At 44.0% G+C, this 20,670-nt stretch overlaps 1 protein-coding gene across 1 annotated transcript; it reads left to right on the top strand.

Moving 5' to 3' along the window:
* Nucleotides 1-9,977: 9,977 nt before the first annotated feature.
* On the top strand, nt 9,978-15,516 carry LOC121855264 (translation initiation factor IF-2-like). Its single transcript, XM_042350151.1, has 3 exons — nt 9,978-10,090; nt 11,587-12,595; nt 15,424-15,516. The coding sequence occupies exons 1-3, from the start codon at nt 9,978-9,980 to the stop codon at nt 15,514-15,516; spliced, it is 1,215 nt and encodes a 404-aa protein (XP_042206085.1).
* The last annotated feature ends 5,154 nt before the right edge of the window (nt 15,517-20,670 follow it).

Genomic DNA, 20,670 nt, shown 5'->3' with positions numbered 1-20,670 from the left:
GTATTGATAAGATAAGAATTATTATGTCCAATGTAAAAATATATGTTTGTTGAATAAAATTACAAGAAAGTGTTAGTTGTATGTTTGGTTTGTCTACGGTTACAGGAAGTGACCTCGTAGAATGTAGGGTACTTCCTGGTTTCACACACACACACAAGGGGGTCTATCTCTCTCTCACCCACACACACACACACTCAAACACACACTTAAAGGGGTCTCACACACCCCCCCCCCACACACACACACGGACCAAGATTCACACAGAATCGGTTATACACAGTCAAGCATTACAGGTTGAAAGTAACACTCAAAAGGCTACGGTAGCAGGAGATAACGGCCCCAGCCAGACTGTCAACATGGCTGCTATCATGCTCAGTTTTGGTTAGGTTAGGTTAGGTTAGAGTTAATGCCGTTTTGGTCACACGGTGGGGTCGTTTTGGTCACACGGTGGGACCGTTTTGGTCACAGGGTGGGGCCGTTTTGGTTTGGGCCGTTTTCAACTGGGGCCGTTTTGTCTCGAAACCGAGGCTACTACCTCCATCATCACCAAACCTTCTTTATTGTGTTTCAGTAAACATCACCTGGCAGCTCTACCTTGGTACGAAATAACGCCAAAATGATATCGACTCATATTTACCTGTTGGCCGCCTACTAGAGTTAGGTTAGGTTATGTTAATTTAGGTTAGTTTAGTTTTGTTTAGTTTAGCTTAGGTTAGGTACAGTTAGTTTAGTTTTAAAGTTTGGCAGTTAATATACAACATTATATAGAGTTTTAAATGACGCTCTAAGACACAAAACATTGACTAGGAGTATCAGATTATGACGTCATGCTCTGATTTGATTGGTTAGTTTAGTCGTGACGTGACAGGACTTGGGTTCAACAGTGATGTTCTTGTGCCTTCTGACGAGCACAACACCTTAAGCCGTGTGTGTGTGTGTGTGTATATGAGAGAGAGAGAGAGCACTATAATCTAATATGTCCAGAAAACGTCATATACTGTAGTCTGAGTGTAGAGGTGATTCATAAATTTGTTACCAGTTTCTGACAAGTGACAGCGCAACAAACGTTCACCGTGGCTCTTTGTGTTCACGTGTACGTAATGAGGGTTTTCTGGGGCCCCTAAATGACATTACTGTGTTGGTTCACTTTCCCAGAGAGGTGAACGTTGCCTCATCTGAGAAGCCTATTACAAATCACCGAACTCATGAGTCACCCTGTACTTAGTGGTGGTGGTGGTGAAGTGTTGGTGATATGGTGGTGTTGTGTTGGTGAGGCGGGTAGTGACTGTTGGTGAGGGAGGGTAGAGAGAGGGTATCACTGTTGGCTGTTATATAACCCACCATAATCATACCCAATCAACTGTCTGTCTGTCTGTCTGTCTCTGTTTGTGAGTCTGTATCTTTTTTCCTGTGTCTGTCTGTCTGTCTGTGTGTCAGTAAGCCTTTTTGCCTCTCACACTTTTGGGCAATTGGAATTTTGACCAGAGAAATACAACTGACCGGCATTATTGTCCAGTATAGTGCAACAGCCAGACTATAGTCCAGTCAGCACCGTATTGTAGTCTGGTGGTTGAGGCAGAACCTGATGCGTAATACATACATACATACATACTACATGCATACATACATACATACATACATACTACATACATACATACATACTTACATACATACATACATACATACTACATGCATACATACATACTGTTACAGCAAGCAGTAATGAGTAGGATGACACATAAACAAACATTATGTTAGGCTGTAAGTCATGTCATGTTTATTGAGTGTGCCTGCCCGTGTACAGTGTGTGTAGAGTATTGACATGGTGGAGGTGAGAGGCCCAGAGAAGATTGGAGTGTGTAAGGGGAGTTTTGTTTATGTATATTTATAATCACCTGACTCAGACGCCCATCTAGAGAGGGTTGGGGAGGCGACAACAGGGTATCGGCACTGTAGCCATTCAGACCACAGAGGCAGCACCTAACCTGGTTCCTCTGTAGTTATTCAGATCACAGAGGCAGCACCTAACCTGGTTTCTCTTGAGACTTTCAACACGTAAGTTTAACTGGTACTTACTGTATTGTGTACACAGGTAGACTGTGTCCATTGCATTGTTTATCATTGTGAGGACATAAAAATATGGAAAATTAAGTACTCATTGTAAGTGTTAAGATTAGACTGATTACATAGCTATTATTGTTATGTAAATATATATTGGATTAGACATTTATGTGATTGCCTATGTATGATTTATTTGAAATACTAAAATGAATTGACGTCACAAGTTTCATTAAATCCTTTAACCGCCCGGATGGCGGTTACACATACATACATACATACTACATGCATACATACTACATACATACATACTACATATATACTATATGCATACATACATACATACAGTACATACATACATACATACTTACATACATACTACATACATACTATATACATACATACTACATACAAACTACATACATACTATATACATACATACCTACATACAGTACATACATACATACATACATACAGTACATACATACATACATACATACAGTACATACATACATACATACATACATACACGATCATCACCTAACTGACCGTCATGCCTTCTACAGGAGGAGGTGGAGGAGGTCTTATCTTTATCAACTGTGGCCATGTCTCAAGTGATAGATCTCGTCACTATCAACTGTGGCCATGTCTCAAGTGATAGATCTCGTCACTATCAACTGTGGTCATGTCTGAAGTGATATATCTCGTCACTATCAACTGTGGCCATGTCTCAAGTGATAGATCTCGTCACTATCAACTGTGATATATCTCGTCACTATCAACTGTGGCCATGTCTCAAGTGATATATCTCGTCACTATCAACTGTGGCCATGTCTCAAGTGGCCCAGCTAGGATATAAAGTGTTGTGAATGAGGAAAACGGCGCTTAAGATGTGCGTTGAGGTCTTGTTTACACAGCTGAGAGAGGCGAGGAGGAAGGAACGGCGGGAGGAGAAAGAAGAGGAAGAGGGAAGAAGATGGAGAATGAAGAGGAAGAAGGAGAACAAGAGGGAAGAACAAGAAGAGGAAGAAGAAAAAGAAGAGAATAAGAAGAAAAAGAAGGAAGAAGAAGAAGAGAATAAGAAGAAAAAGAAGGAAGAAGAACAACAAAAACAAGAAGAAGAAGGAAGAAGAAGAAGAAGAAGGAGGAGGAGGAGGAAGAAGAGAATAAAAAGAAAAGAAAGAAGAAGAAGAAGGAGGAGGAAGAAGAAAGAAGAGGAAGAAGAAGAGATAGGATACTTCCCTTATTCCTCAAGGCTTTAGAATAGCTGCGGCCCTGAGCCTTCTCTTAGTGCATTACGTGAAGGCTGGCTGTAAGGTGTGTGTGTGTGTGTGTGTGTGTGACCCCTTAAACCCATTATATGACCCCCTTAATCTATCAAATATTTATATTTATTACAATGTCAAACATAAAATACAGACAACGATCTTAGCGGTAGATAACATTATATATCGCTACATAGGAATTTACATGGGTTAGGTTAGGTTAGGTTTAGTTGTGTTAGGTTAAGTTACATTTAGGCTCAGTTAAGTACACCATACCAATTGATTTTTTTATAATATATCCTAAATATAAAGTTAAGAAACATGTGGTATTTAAGGCGACCATCAGCACCATGTATCACACACACACACACACACAGTTCCCTCACGCAGCTACAGTGTCAAGATAAGGCTGACAGTACTAGCGCAGGTGTGAGGCGGTCGACAGATGTAGCGAGGAGATACACCTGTCTTACCTACTAACTAATATTTTGGGGTTAAGTAGAAATGAGCAGCAAAAATATAATGAGTAACGAGTTGTATGACCTGATTGTGTGTGTGTAAGTGTATGTGTGTTAGCATCATCAACAAGAATAGAACACACACACACACACAATCATGCTCGGCGCAGAATACTCCGGCTACACCAACGCTCTTTCCACCCTGGAAATGCCATCCCTCAGTGACCTCCACCACCAAGCACTGGAAAGGTTTGGCAGTGGACTACTGCACCACCCTCGTCATCGCCACCTCCTGCCACCTGCAGCCCCCCACCCACCTCGCGCAGTCCGCCACTACAACAAAATTCAGCCCATAAGAGCCAGCACCGATAGATATAAGAACAGCACCATCCCATCTATTGCTAAAATAATAAACAACTCCTGATTTATGTACTGTACAGCCCTGTAAATGTATTCAACGCATATTATATCATTATGTCTAAATCACATCACATGTAAGTTTGTATATTTTCAGCCACCGGCTGCAACTCTATTAATGAACCGTTTATTATTATTATTATTGCACACACACACACACACACAAAGTAACCTAACCTAACCTATATATTTATTCTCTAAGGCAAAGTATTACAAACACTAAAATATTAAACAACTTGACGTCATCTCACCCAGTTTACCAGACAATAAAGTTTATTATTATTATTAGTATTACCATTATTATCATTACTATTATTACCATTAATATTATTAATATTATTATCACCATTATCACTATTACCATTATTAACTATATTATTATTATTACCATTAGTATTATTATTATTACCATTATTATTGTTAATATTATTATTATTATTATTTAATCCCAATCTGGTCTCCTGACGAAATTGGCTCGAAATACAAATTTAACACCAATTCTTCTTTTACGTCAACTGAGACTACTGCTTATGTTACTGCTGGTGTGTGGTAACCCAACCTAACCCAACTTAACGCCACACGAACATACTTCTTATTAAATGCACTGTATTATATTACATTGTTTCAGAGTTAAACTATGCGTGTATTCATCTTGGTGTGTGTGTGTGTGTGTGTTATCTTAAAGGGTTTAATAGTTACTCCTTAATTAAAGAAAATGTGGCTTTCTATAACTCTGTATCTGTATAATATATATTACTAGTGTATAGTTTACCTATCTCAACCAATGTTGTATTTAATATCACCTGAAGATTAGACACCCCAACTTATTTCACCACGTATCATCACCACGCATCATCACCACGTAGCATCACCACGCATCATCACCACGTATCCAGCACCACGTATCATCACCACGTATCATCACCACGTAGCATCACCATGTATCATCACCACGTATCCGGGGGCCGGGTGGTCCCGGCTAACTCAATTTCGAGTCATGTGGGGGAGGAGAGACAGACCATAGCAACACTGACCTCTGATGCCTGGGGAGATGAGGGCTGGGGGATGGGAGGGGAGGGGTGGGGTGGGGAGGGGAGAGGTGGGTAGGCGAGGGGTGAGATGTGGGGCGAGGAGGGATGTGAGGTGGGGAGGGAAGAAGCGAGAGGGTCTGTGTCACTTCATATACACCTTTATCACTGTATGTCACAGCCGCCAGTTATATAAAACACCACAAACTTTCTCATGATTACTGCTTAACTACCTAATTACCTTCTTGCCTAACTACCTGACGGCCACCACAGCTAGAGGTGGCCAGTCATGACGGGGGAAGGATGCTGTTGGCTAGTGTTGGATCCCTCCACACACACGTGCCCTAACACCTGCTGCTGGGTGTTGTGTCGTGGACGGCTGCCGAGTGCTGTCTGTAATCTTCTCTTACGTTTCTCTCCACCCATCTATGATAACCCTCGAGGTTATGGCCCGCCAGTTTATTACAATGTGTTAGTTTTATAGTAAAGTTCATATTCACTGAAGACTATTACGGTAGGTGGGGGAATAAGACATTGGACGGGATATCTTAAAGTGGATTAAGGTGAAGTTAATCAACTGGGAAAACAAAAAGTCAACCTAACTGGTAAAAAAATCCGTCTGGGGCAACAGGTCACTAGACAAATTGCCAAACAAAAATAAACTGTAGTGTCGACTGAACACCAGACACAATTGAATGACGAAAATGAAGAAAATTAAGAAAATGAAGAAAAATGAGGAAAATATAGTTATTAGCCTAATGAACGATAACAAGGAAACACATTAACACCTAAACAACCTAAACAACTCCTGTGAGACAAATTTATGGGTAATGTTAAGTATGAGAACCCAAAGATCAATGTGCTGAACCTACACTATAAGACTACCGAAGTACTGTACAGTGTGAGGGTTCATACTTTATCTAAGAGCGTTAGTAACAGGAGAAGCGATGTTATCTTATGAGCTATATTATATCGCTTACGTGAGACTACCCAGTACATACACTTGGACTATGCGGTTCAGTTTTGGTCAAAGGAGGATCACACTGTTAGTCCTCAAACGTTCAGAGCCTCCAGTACAGTAGAGACGGAAGGGGAGGGGTGTTTATATGCTTCAACCTCTGAGTGTCACACCTGATGTTTGGCACTAAATACCTGTCAGGTGAGCAGGTAGTATAACACCTCCATTGACAACTACCACGTGTCCACTACCCTTAACTACCTTGTATGTGTCCTCCAACCAATGTGTCTTCATTATGTATCCACCACCACGTGCCGCCCAGCACTACGTATCTGGCGCCGGGTGGGGAGGGAGGGGTTGGTTGGCTCACGCGTCACACAACGTGGATGAGGATACCTGGGGAGGTGGGGGCAGGGGGAGACGGAGGTGAGGGGTGAGAAGAGGTGGGGAGGGAAGGTGTGAGGAGGGGAGGTTGGGAGAGGAGAGGGGGTGAGGAGGTAGGAGGGGAGTGTAGTACTGGGTGGTAGTGTGGGTAATGGCCGTCCACAGCGAGAACAAAAAAACAAAAAATTAATGTTTTTAATGAGAGGGTTCCACCTTATCGGGGAGGCGTGTGTGGGGTGGGGTGGGGGGGTCGATCACAGAGCCCCCCCCCCCCCACCATGACACACTCGGGGTGCTTGGTGTTAAATTTCAATTGCATCTTAAAACAACAACCGTAAAAAAAAAATAAAAAAAAGGACGAAAAAAAGGGGGCTGCGCCTCCTGTATACTGTGTCTTATAACTTAATGCTTAGTCCTTCGTCAGCTACTACGTCAGATACCTTAGCGAAGTGAAGGTATAGGTAGTTAGTATTACCATCAAGCTCCAGCAGCTGGGTCATGAGGGAGCGTCCGGGTATAGTCCTACACTCAGGCTAACATTTCTTAACGAGGCTGTTCAGGTGTAGGTGGTATAATACTCTGCAGGTCAGGTAAGACGTTTTGTTGTTAAGTCACTACAGTACATACACGACCATGAGTAGTTTCATCCATTATATCTTTCTTTAACTCAATATGGCCAGGTGTGACACAAGTGACCTGAGTTAGCCTAAATAATGAGAGGGCCAAGAATGTTGACTCTGTGAACCATGTGGGCAGTTCTGTTCCTCTGCAGAAGGTCTTGGCGCTACACTTGTATCTATGGGCCGTCGAGTGAAGTGTTGCCAGTAAACAAAGATAGTCGCCCTGTTGCTGATAAACAAAGATGGTCGCCCTGTTGCCAACAAACTAAGATGGTTACCTAGTTGCCAATAAATAAAGATGGCTGCCCAGTTGCCAATAAATAAAGATGGCTGCCCAGTTGCCAATAAATAAAGATGGCTGCCCAGTTGCCAATAAATAAAGATGGCTGCCCAGTTGCCAATAAATAAAGATGGCTGCCCAGTTGCCAATAAATAAAGATGGCTGCCCAGTTGCCAATAAATAAAGATGGCCGCCCAGTTGCCAATAAATAAAGATGGCCGCCCAGTTGCTGATAAACAAAGATGGCCGCCCAGTTGCTGATAAACAAAGATGGCCGCCCAGTTGCTGATAAACAAAGATGGCCGCCCAGTTGCTGATAAACAAAGATGGCCGCCCAGTTGCTCATAAACAAAGATGGCCGCCCTCACATGAAACAAATCTTTTAAACCACAACAGAAAGTTATTTATCTGATGTGAAACAAAACAGTCCTACTCCTCCTCACAAACTCCTCAACCATAACAGACTCAGCCCAAGAATTTGAAGAATGTGTGTGAGAGAGAGAGTAGGAATCCAGTTGTATTGACTGAGGAGCGTGGAGGGGGTGCGGGCACATGTAGAGATACATACTGCAACATGTTCAACGTTGTTCACCCCACTACAAGTTAATGTTTCTGGAGGGCTGGAATATACATATAACTTTGACAGTTACCTCTGAAGATGTCTTGAATAAAGACGAAAGCTAAGGTACTCCGTTGTTTCCATTTTCCCGTGTGATTTTATCAAGATATAACTTTGAAGAACAGTGACAATTAACGCTCTACATATTTGCTACAGTGACGCTACAAACATCGTCCTTGGAAATATTAACGGTTTCAACTTAAGGACAAGTGGATGTCTGAATGTATGTACGTGATTTAAGTACCTGTACCATGAAGGACATTGCTCAGTCACGTGTAGTATCTGGAGTGAACGGATGGCCGCCCCACTAGAGGTCACAGTCTCAAATTCAAAGAGCTAATTACTTTTAGAGGAAGAGTTATGAAGTGTTGTAATAACCTGCCAGTGAGTGTTGTGACAGTACCGTGTGTGACCAGACTTGACCAACACTGGCACAAGTTCAGGTACTGTAAGCATTCAAAGGGTCGTGTAGTCCCCAGAGACGAAGATAAACTAAAGTACTTGATTAAGTAAACACACACACACACAGGACTACTCATCGCTACAAGGCACACTGGACAGGCTACAGGCATGGACTACGGAGAACAAGGTCACCATCAACCACACCAACACCGTAGTCATGCACCTCAATACAGCCACCACTCCAGTGCAAGCTCCAGCAGTTACAGTGGGTGCCCATCCTCTCCAGTTAGTACAGTCTGCCAAACTCCTGGGTGTCACCATAGACCACAAACTGGACTGGAAGGCCCATGTAAACAACACAATCAAGGCAGCTTAGTACCGACTCTACATACTACGACGACTCAGGTCACTTGGGGCACCCACGCCAGAGCTGAGGACTATCTACAACGCCTTTATTTTCCCCAAATTAACATACGCGTCATCAGCCTGGTCGTCTTCTCTCAACAACGTCAGCCAGAGAAGGTACAGAAAAGGGCCTGCAGAATCATGCCCGGCGCAGACTACTCCGGCTACAAGAACGCTCTTTCCACCCTGGAAATGCCATCCCTCAGTAACCTCCACCACCAAGCACTAGCAAGGTTTGGCAGTGGATTACTGCACCATCCTCGTCATCGCCACCTCCTGCCACCGGCAGTCCCCCGCCCACCTCGCGCAGTCCGCCACTACAACAAAATTCAGCCCATAAGAGCCCGCACTGATAGATATAACAACAGCACCATCCCATCCATTGTTAAAATAATAAACAACTTCTGATTTATGTACTGCACAGCCCTGTAAAGGTATTCAACGCACATCATTAAGTTTAAATCACATGTAAGTTTGTATATTTTCAGCCACCGGCTGCAACTCTATTAATAAACCGATTATTATTATTATTACACACGCACACGCCCACACACACACACACACACACACACACACACACACACACACAATGGTCCTTTACGGATGACCTGATTAAAAGTTACAGCGGTGGAAGAGACTGAGAAGCCACCACCATAATATTCACACCGTCATGACTCTCCACTACCTGACTTGGACCATATATGGCCAAGTCACTGAGTCAGTACACAACATCTGCCGGTGGACGAGACGTGGGATGAGGTCTTGTCAGCAGCGGACATCAACACGACTCATCAAACGTGTGTAGCCCCTGACCAGCATAAATCATCAAGGTTACTTTTCACCTCAAGCTGCTGGATGACGGTATGGCAAAGTCAGAGAAGTTACTGGGGAGGCCGCAAGAGCAGGTCGAGGGACCTTATAGAGAAACGATATCCACCCACCCACCAACCCATCCCTCTATACCCAATGTCCAAACCATAGTGGGCGAGCAGGCGGCCGGGGCACCACAGAGAAGCCACCCGACCAACATGGGTGTTAGACATTAGTGTTTATGTAAGTTGGCAGCTGAGACCAATGAAAAGAATGACTATGTGTCTCCCTGCCAAGCGGTACAGGCGCTGTTTTTACACGCTCATGCGCTACGTCTGTGGGAGCATGAGGGCCCTGGTGTCTCTTCTACAGCAAGTGTTTACAGCGTACGTCATGTAATGGTCAGGGCCAGTGACTCTAGGCCGGCCTTCCAAACAGGTGGCGTCGCTATCAACAAGTGAGATCATTCACCTCGTCCCGAAATTGAAAATGATGTTTTTTTAGCGGCTACAGGCGTCAGTTTATAAACTGTTTCTGCTAAACAAGACCTTGGGATAGTGAGGGAGGTGATGTGGCGTGTGTACATACAGAGTTGGGTGGTGAGGGCAGGTAGTATTTCGTAATGAATGTAAGGTGTGTCTCTCTGTATTCTCCTCACCACTAAAACAGAAGTTACTAAAAATAGATTATGCTGGTAAAATGTCTTTCTTCTTATTTCTGAACGAACTCAAATTTTGTGACTAAACTACAAGACCATGAATACAAAGCTGAATGTTACTGAATGGATCACAGTTAGCCACAGAGATCATTAAAGTAGAATACATTTTATCCCTTATATTAAAACAGAAGTTACTAAAAATAGATTATGCTGGTAAAATGTCTTTCTTCTTATTTCTGAACGAACTCAAATTTTGTGACTAAACTACAAGACCATGAATACAAAGCTGAATGTTACTGAATGGATCACAGTTAGCCACAGAGATCATTAAAGTAGAATACATTTTATCCCTTATATTACTATCCACTGACTCTATAGGACCACGAGTGTTAGTATTTGGTGGTCGGTCTCTCTCTCTCTCTCATCACCATGTTAATCATCGTGAGGGGTGTTAAGTGTAAACCCAGTGACCATGATGTTACAAATGGTGAACAACCGTAGCTTAGTGTAGCAGTCTCTCCCACCCACCCACACACACACCCAGCCTCCACCAGTCATATTAGACCCAGTTCTTAAATTAGAATCACAAGTGGACATAATAGTTTAACTTGTGTATTTACTATCTATCGCCTACTCATGTCCCAAGGTCAATCCTCACCTCACTGCTTGCCCGGGTTGGGTCTTTTAGTATCATGCTGTCAACCTCCTCCTATATCTCCCACTTCTGAACATTACCTTGTACTATACCCTTCTTGCACCCTCAGAGCCCAGACTCTCTTCTCTCCGTATTAGCAACCAACCAAGTTAAGAGAAACACTTGAGACCCTCCAATTGTGTGTAAATGAGGCAGAAAGTCGGGTCAGCAACCTGGGACTTGGTCACAATTTTCGTGATGCCATATGGCAGCAGAGTCTACCATTAGACAACACATTATGCTTCCAATATCTTCCCAGGCGGTAGTACCTCCCTGTAAATGGTTGTGTATATCTACGTAATTATTATAGAAAGTAGATTGATATTATTTATGGTACGTCTGTTATCCTGTGTATGATATTAAATATTAACAAGAGATTAGTAACGTTACATTATTCATACTATTCTGAAAACTATCACCATTTATTTATCGAGGTGATTTTATTATACATTATAGTGATCATACAGTATATTTTATGCTGTTAGATGTATACAGGAAGACTTATTACTAGTTAAAGGGTTATATCTCAGTGTACAGTATATTACCAAAGCGTGCGGCCAGCCTTACCCAGGTGGAGTGAGAGGCGCTGTACCGTGCCAGACCAGAGGGGGGTCATCAGGCCGGGGGGTCATCAGGCCAGAGGGGGGTCATCAGGCCGGGGTCAGGCCAGAGGAGGGTCATCAGGCCGGGGGGGGCTCAACAGGCCGGGGAGAGTCATCAGGCCGGGGGCCACTGGGACCAGAGGAGGGGTCATCAGGCCGGGGAGAGCCAACAGCCGGGCAGAGGCCACGGGCCGGGGGGGCCACTAGACCAGAGGGGCCATCAGGCCGGGGGGTCAGGACCAGAGGAGGGGGCTACCAGGCCGGGGGAGAGGCCACAGGCCGGGGAGAGGCCACAGGCCGGGGAGAGGCCATCAGGCCGGGGGGTCACTTCAGACCAGAGGGGGGCCACAGGCCGGGGGGGCTATCAGGCCGGGGGGCCACTGACCAGAGGGGGGCCATCAGGCCGGGGGAGAGGCCATCAGGCCGGGAGAGGTCATCAGGCTGGGGAGAGGTCATCAGGCGCCGGGGGAGAGGTCATCAGGCCGGTGGCCCACAGACCAGAGGAGGGTCATCAGGCCGGGGGCCACCAGGACCAGGAGTGGCCATCAGGCCGGGGTCACAGACCAGAGGGGACTACTCAGGCCGGGAGAGGTCATCAGGCCGGGAGAGGCCATCAGGCCGGGGGAGAGGCCATCAGGCCGGGGGGCCATCAGACCCTGAGCAGGGTCATCAGGCCGGGGGCCAACAGGCTGGGGGCCATCAGCCAGAGGAGGGGTCATCAGGCCGGGAGAGGCCACACCAGGCCGGGGAGAGGTCATCAGGCCGGGGGAGAGGTCATCAGACCAGAGGAGGGTCACTGTGGCCGGGGAGAGGTCAACAGGCCAGAGGAGGGTCATCAGGCCAGAGGAGGGTCACTGTGGCTGGGGGTCATCAGCCAGAGGAGGGTCATCAGGCTGGAAGTCATCAGGCCGGGGAGAGGTCATCAGGCCGGGGAGAGGTCATCAGGCCGGGGAGAGGTCATCAGGCCGGGGGGTCATCAGACCAGAGGAGGGTCATCAGGCCGGGGAGAGGTCATCAGGCCGGGGAGAGGTCATCAGGAACAGACCCAAACGGGTGTTGATGATTACGATGACTTTAAGCTTCCATCCTATTGTTGTCGGTCATCAGTCATTATATAGTCACCTTTAGTCATCGTCTTGTTACATTCATCAAATATAGTCATCATATTTACTGCCCTTACATTGCTACATTAACCATACTCAAAGCTATCACACTCAGTCATCAATACTAGAACTAGTTGTTAACGAGCCGTTTTCAAGAACTGCCCTGGGGTGTACGACGCCATTTACAATGACCTTCTTGCCCTGATCTTGTTTCAGGAATACCACCTTTTCGAAGCTCTGGAGAGATCTCAAGGTTTCGATATTATGAGTACAGTCATGGTGATGTATACACAAGCACGTACACACACACTGCGAAAACACCATTGCATCACGCGTCGTATTTATCATTATATTCACACACGGGCACTGGGTAAACAACGGAATGCATGCACGTACACACATACACACTTACATACCAAAATAACCGCCAAACACGTACACACAAATACAGTAAGCAGAAACACACACACACACTATTGGTCACCAATATATACATACAGTATATTACACACTTCATGGCGAGCTATTTCAAACACACATAGTCAAATAGCCATTAAGAATCAGACATTTGTTTACAGGACATATTGGGATGAAGAAGACCTTAAGAAATAAACACCTAAAGTACTGACATGAAGTCCTGGGAGACCCTTGGTCGGCGCCTCTTGTGTCTTCCGGAGTTTCGTCTCACACAGACAGCGATGGTCGAGGCTGGTGACGTGCAGTACAATAATAATAATGGTTGCCCCTCATACAATGAGGGGCCACCTAGTCGTGAATTTGTTTAAGGTGTCGAAACTGTCGCCAACACAACAACCACACCCTGAGTTAACGAGTTATATGACCCAGTTTCAAGGAATAGTCCGAGAAGACGGGACAAATCGCCAACTGCACTGGCTAACCATTACCCTGGAATACTATCCGAAATCGATTAACATCCAGATCCCCAATTACTGCTGGGTAGAGAGGCAAATGGCGTAAAGAAACTTGTCCATAGTTTCACCCTGCCCGGGTATCGAACCCGAGTCCACTCGCTTGCGATGCGAGTATGCTGACCATTCCACCACGTGCAGTACAGGAAAATTCAGCGGCCACACAACCAGTAGTTGTTGAGAATGTCGAAAAGAGTAACGAATCTTTCATTACTGGTTGTCCACTTATCTACATATCTAGTTAGTCTAACAGTGATTCTATATATTAAGATTATATTTCAGTATAAAAGGCGGGTTTTTTGTTATTACCTTTAACCCTTCGTAGGACAGGGGTTTCTCTCAGACGAATAAATTAAATCGTCTGTCGTTACCCAGAATAAAACACCTACTGTAAGTGCGCCGCTGCCTTACAAAGGGTTAACATTAACTGCGGGAGTGGCTGTGGTCACCACACCTCACTCGACACCTTTGTCGCCAAATTTTTCCTCTTGTCCTGCCCGAATATTTATAATGAAGACTATCGATGATTACAACGACGTCTCTAGTGTGAGGTGCAGACCCCAGAGATAATGTGACCACTATTAGGATGTAAATACACTACAGGAGGATCTAAATAAACTGCAGGGGTGGTCTGAAAAATGGCAAATGAAATTCAACACTAGCAAGAGCAAGTGCAGCGTACTTAATATTGGAAGAACAAATACTGTCAATGTATACAGCCTTAACAACATCAACCTAGAGAAGTCGACTTGTGAAAGAGACCTAGGGGTACTTGTAAGCCCGGACCTACGGCCTAGAAAACAGTGCGTTAATGTTCGAAATAAGGCAAACAGAGTATTAGGTTTTATATCTATAAGTGTAAGTAATAAGAGTGCAGAGGTCTTATTGCAACTATATCTTGCGCTAGTCAGGCCTCACCTCGATTATGCGGTTCAGTTCTGGTGCCCTTATTATAGAATGGATATCAATTCACTGGAGTCGGTGCAGCGAAGAATGACGAAAATGATTCCGGGACTTAGAAACCTTCCATATCAGGATAGGTTAAAGAAACTAAACTTGCATTCCCTAGAAAGAGTGCGGGGAGATATGATAGAAGTATTTAACTGGGTGAAAGGAATCAATAAAGGGGATATAGATAAAGTTCTTATCATATCCGAGCAGGATAGGACTCGAAGCAACGGATTTAAGTTGGATAAGTTTAGGTTTAGGAGGGAGATAGGAAGGAACTGGTTCACAAATAGGGTGGTGGACGAGTGGAACAAGCTTAGCAACTTTGTAGTAAGTGCGGGAACGCTGGAAAGTTTCAAAAAGAGGCTGGATAGATTCATGGATGATAGAGAGTGGTAGTAACTCTCGACAGGAGCTGCCATGCACAGGTCAACCGGCCTATTGCAGACTCCTTACTTTCTTATGTTCTTATTATTGTTATTACTGTACTGTTTGCTGACTTACATCTAAGGAACGTTTACTCGGCCCCAGTGTTTACTGTAGGTGTGAGCTGTCATGAGAATATTGTCCGCCTTACTCACCTCGCGTCAACTAGTCGAGTGGTCGCGCCTGGTGTTCTCAGGCAGTGATATTTAGCTCGTGTGAAAGTTGGAGACCAGTCAACTTTTTCAGTGACTCGTACACGAGTGGAGTGAACGGTTGTACGAGCAGCGCCGTGTGTTTATATATTAATGGTGTACAAACGAGTTTGAAATTATTATTACATATGTGTTTGGTTCTTACAGGTTGTGCACTGGTACAGTGACCATGGCTGGAGTGAACAGCCGGTCAACACTGTTAGCGAGGAGCTGCCTGGAGAGCAGCTTGGCGCCAACTAACCCGTGATATTTAGGCGTAAGTGCTGGCATGCCAGTCTTACTCCCGCAAGCCATGAGTGCTCGCATGCAAGGAATTCACACCATGTAAACGAGCCTTTGGTGAACAGAAACAGATGCATCTAAAAACTCTTTTGGTACATTACTGATACCTGAGTTGGTGACTCACGTACACTTGCTATACTTCCCCTACACGGGTGTCAGTAAACATTAGTCGAATTGTCCACAGCCGACACACCTCACCAACACTCACGCAACCCTAGATGAAAAACATAACATGAACTAATTTATCTTTACCTTAACCTAATCTAACTTAAACTAACCTTAACATAACTTAAACTAACCTTAACATAACTTAAACTATCCTTAACATAATTAAACTTAAACTAATAATGTATATATTATTTTATGTATCTTAACCAAAAGTAAAATTAAACTAAACCTCTTTGGACCCAAGCTAAACCCAGACAAGTTTTCGTACGTTTACTGTTCTCCCTCCCATATCCTCACCCCCACCCATGCCCCATCTCCCCCTCCCATGCCCCTCTCCCCCTCCTATGTCCTCTCACCTCCCCATGCCCCCTCTCCCCACCAAAATTTAATCTAACCCAGCTTAACCCAAACCTACACCAGACTTACACTAACCTAACCTATCGTGAGGCAGGGATGTAAAATGAATGGAAAACGGTGCATATCTTCGCCACCCACGGAAGAATAAAGCCACAACAGGGGAGGTCAAAATAAACACTACCTGAGCGAGATGTAAATAAACAGAGGCGATACTAGGACACACCTGACTATAAAGTGTAGTGTAAGCGCTGGCTGCCAAGGCGGGAGTCAACATGATCAACGCTGGAATGGTGCAGGTCTTGAGACGGTGACTCCTACCTCCCTCACCCAACATTCTCACAATATTCCTCACCTACGGAATCCCTCTCAACAAAATCCTCAAGAGTGTTTTCCTCCAAGATAAAAAAAACCCACTGAATCTCTCTCTCTCTCTCTCTCTCTCTCTCTCTCTCTCTCTCTCTCTCTCTATATATATATATATATATATATATATATATATATATATATATATATATATATATATATATATATATATATATATATCATTAATTGTCTTTGAATTCCTAAAAATAAAAAAAAGGATCACCTGAAGAATCGTCACCCCAGAGGTTGGCAAAATGACAATTCTTCAGGTGGCAACTCCTGGGGTGACCATTCTTCAAGTGGGGTCAGGACCCTCCATGGTGGTTAATCTTCAGGTGAGGTCAGGTAAAAGGCCAAAAGGGTGAGGTTGGGTTAGGTTAGGTTAGGTTCATTATAGGGTGGGGTGATGTTTCTTCAGGTGAAGCGGGCTGGGGTGACGCTTCCTCAGGTGTTCCAAAAAAGACTGATACCGAATGACGCTACGTGTATTCATAAATATCAAGTCACTGGAGTCGGTGCAACGAAGAATGACGAAAATGATTCCGGGACTTAGAAACCTTCCATAACAAGACATGATAGAATTATTTAAGTGGGTGAAAGGAATCAATAAAAGAGTTATAGATAAAGTTCTTATAATATCCGAGCAGGATAGGACTCGTAGCAACTGATTTAAGTTGGATAAGTTTAGGTTTAGGAGGGAGATAGGAAGGAACTGGTTCACAAATAGGGTGGTGAACGAGTGGAACAAGCTTAGCAATTTTGTAGTAAGTGCTGGAACGCTGGAAAGTTTTAAAAGGAGGCTAGATAGATTCATGGATGATAGAGAGTGGTAGTAACTCTCGACAGGAGCTGCCATGCACAGGCCAACCGGCCTATTGCAGACTCCTTATTTTCTTATGTTCTTAAATAATTACGGCATCTAGTCATTCCAGTGTGAATCATCAGTGAAAACAACTCCGTATAAAGAGACTAGACACAAAATGTAAACAAATAAAATGGAAGGTTTCGTAAAAGTAATATTATTAATGAAGCTTTCAGGGATTTGGCGCCAATATTCTCACTGTGAAAATTTGAATAACCTGAGAATTGATATATTAACTAATTCAACAATATCTCCACAGTAAAACTTAACACGTAAATTAAAAGTTTATATAACATCACCTCCTCCTTCGTGCCAACACAAACATCTGAAGAACGGCTCAGCAATTGGGTTGTGTAATTATTAAAACAGTGGCGGGATGAGGGAACACGGGCCGACCCAGCTGCCAACCGCCGCCTCTCCGTCCACCAGAGTATTTTGGTTCAGCATCACGTGACCCACTCGGCACGCCTTGCCATATTCTGCGTCCGGCAACTAATGGGATCCGGTGTACCATGCCATATTCTGCATCCGGCAACAAATGATGGAATTTATTGCACCTTGCCATATTCTACGCCCGACAACTGATGGGATCTAGTGTATCTTGTGACCCTCAGTAGGATAACAGCCTTCTGTCAATATACTGAAAACTTTATGACCATAGTACGTCAGGGTCAGGCAGGACACACACACACACACACACATACATAAGAACATAAGAAAATAAGGAGTCTGCAATAGGCCGGTTGGCCTGTGCATGGCAGCCCCTGTCGAGAGTTACTACCACTCTCTATCATCCATGAATCTATCTAGCCTCCTTTTGAAACTTTCCAGCGTTCCAGCACTTACTACAAAGTTGCTAAGCTTGTTCCACTCGTCCACCACCCTATTTGTGAACCAGTTTCTTCCTATCTCCCTCCTAAACCTAAACTTATCCAACTTGAATCCGTTGCTCCGAGTCCTATCCTGCTCGGAGATGATAAGAACTTTATCTATATCCCCTTTATTGATTCCTTTCACCCACTTAAATACTTCTATCATATCTCCTCGCACTCTTCGTCTTTCTAGGGAATCCAAGTTAAGTTTCTTTAACCTATCCTGATATGGAAGGTTTCTAAGTCCCAGAATCATTTTCGTCATTCTTCGCTGCACCGACTCCAGTGAATTTATATCCATTCTATAATAGGGGCACCAGAACTGAACCGCATAATCGAGGTGCGGCCTGACTAGTGCAAGATATAGTTGCAATAAGACCTCTGCACTCTTGTTACTTACACTTCTAGATATAAAACCCAATACTCTGTTTGCCTTATTTCGAACATTAACGCACTGTTTTCTAGGCCGTAGGTCCGGGCTTACAAGTACCCCTAGGTCTCTTTCACAAGTCGACTTCTCTAGGTTGATGTTGTTAAGGCTGTATACATACCAACCTCACAAGTTAAGCTGGGATTTGTGTTGTGGTTCTGAGGGAAGAAACGAGTAATTGAGAGGACCAAGACTGTACCCCAACACAATCCACTACACCTTAAAACAGACACACGTGAGGAGGGCATGTCCAGGTATACTTGAAGGGCGACAGACATACACTTGAAGGGCGACAGACATATACTTGAAGGGCGACAGACATACACTTGAAGGGCGACAGACATACACTTGAAGGGCGAAAGACATACACTTGGAGGGCGACAGACATACACTTGAAGGGCGACAGACATACACTTGAAGGGCGAAAGACATACACTTGGAGGGCGACAGACATACACTTGAAGGGCGACAGACATATACTTGAAGGGCGACAGACAAACCAGACACAAAATACAGGAAAAAACGAGATTCCTTGTGAGTGTGACAAGATTTTGGCGGCCACAGTAAAGGGACGATGAGTCGTTTAGTCTATTTTCATTTGACATAATTCACCTCTACTGTTTATATTTACTTACATAAATATTAAAATATATATATATATACTGTATATATATATCCATCTAGCCATAAGTAGTGATGATTAATGGACCTATAACCATCACCTGTAATCTGTTTATGCTTGTGACGTGTAACTATTTCACGAGCATCGAGGACTACACACTATAGTATTACAGGTGATGATCTTCCTCATAAATAGTCTTAAACATACAGTAAATATATTCAACTTTGTCATACAGTAATATATATATAGTGATCATATCCTCCCCTGTCGTCTTAACCTACACTGTCATGAATCTTGCTTTGAGGAATAGTTAATCTGTCACTATTTCCCGTATATACTGTACACTACACTACCACAAGATAATTTATATGAGAACAATTCCATATTTTTTTATCATTAAATTAATTAAATATTTTATAGAAACTTAAATCTCTGGTCTTGGCTCAAGCTTTTAGTTCCACCACGACCATAATTTAAAACTTAAGGTCAAATAACCTTATATATTCTAAATCAATTGTTTTTAAATGTCAAATTCGTCAGGCCATCTCCGACACAGGGCTCCACACTCAGACACCTAATTAACTATAGGTATCCTGACAGCAACTATCTCACACTGTAATGATTAATTTCTCCTCTTCAGTATGTCTATGACCTTACTGAAATAACGGAAAACCTTAACCGACGGAATGAATGACGCATCGAGTCCCTGAACACAAAACAAACCAACTTACATTTCCTGATTTTGTGTGTTCCGAACTTCCGATTGACCAATACATACTTCACTTCTTTCAAGTCCTCCCTTTAGGAAGCTAAGGAGTGTGGAATGCAGCACCATACATCAAACCCTGGCAAGCCGAACCAGGGAGGGGATTTCCGCTGTGGGGGCGTGGGACAGGACGGTCAAGGATCCAGCCGATACCCGTGTACAGAGGGCGAAACCAGGGCCACATAGACTGCCCCACACGTTGTCCTGAGTGATGGCATCCCCCCCAAGTGTGACCGGCTACCCCCGGCCGGATTGGCGGAAAGTTATGTTGCAGAGAAGAAAGGCAGATGGAACAGAAAAATCATCTGGAATATGTTGGAAAATGATGCTCTACACGTAGAGGAAGCGCAGATGGAACAGAAATATCATCTGAAATATGATAGAAACCAGGAGGAAGTGAGAAGAAGTCAGAAGGTGTGGAGACACGACCTACAAGGTGCGGTATTGAAGAAAGAAAGACGTGCTATGTGAAGAAAGAAGACAGAAGATGTGCTGTGCTGACATCAGAAGAACGTCGATGATGAAAAGGTGTATCATCAGGACCAACCGACTACCGCTGTTGTGCTGCCGGCATCCCCTATCTCCGATACCAACTGGACGGAGGACGTGAGCCATGCTGGACCACACTAATGTACTGATGTTGTTGATGTTGTTTATGCCCAATAAAGAGAT

This window comes from Homarus americanus, unplaced genomic scaffold (genome assembly GCF_018991925.1).
Source record: "Homarus americanus isolate GMGI-L3 unplaced genomic scaffold, GMGI_Hamer_2.0 scaffold1024, whole genome shotgun sequence".
In the NCBI taxonomy this organism is placed as follows: Eukaryota; Metazoa; Arthropoda; class Malacostraca; order Decapoda; family Nephropidae; genus Homarus; species Homarus americanus.
This window is presented reverse-complemented; position numbering and strand designations above follow the sequence as displayed.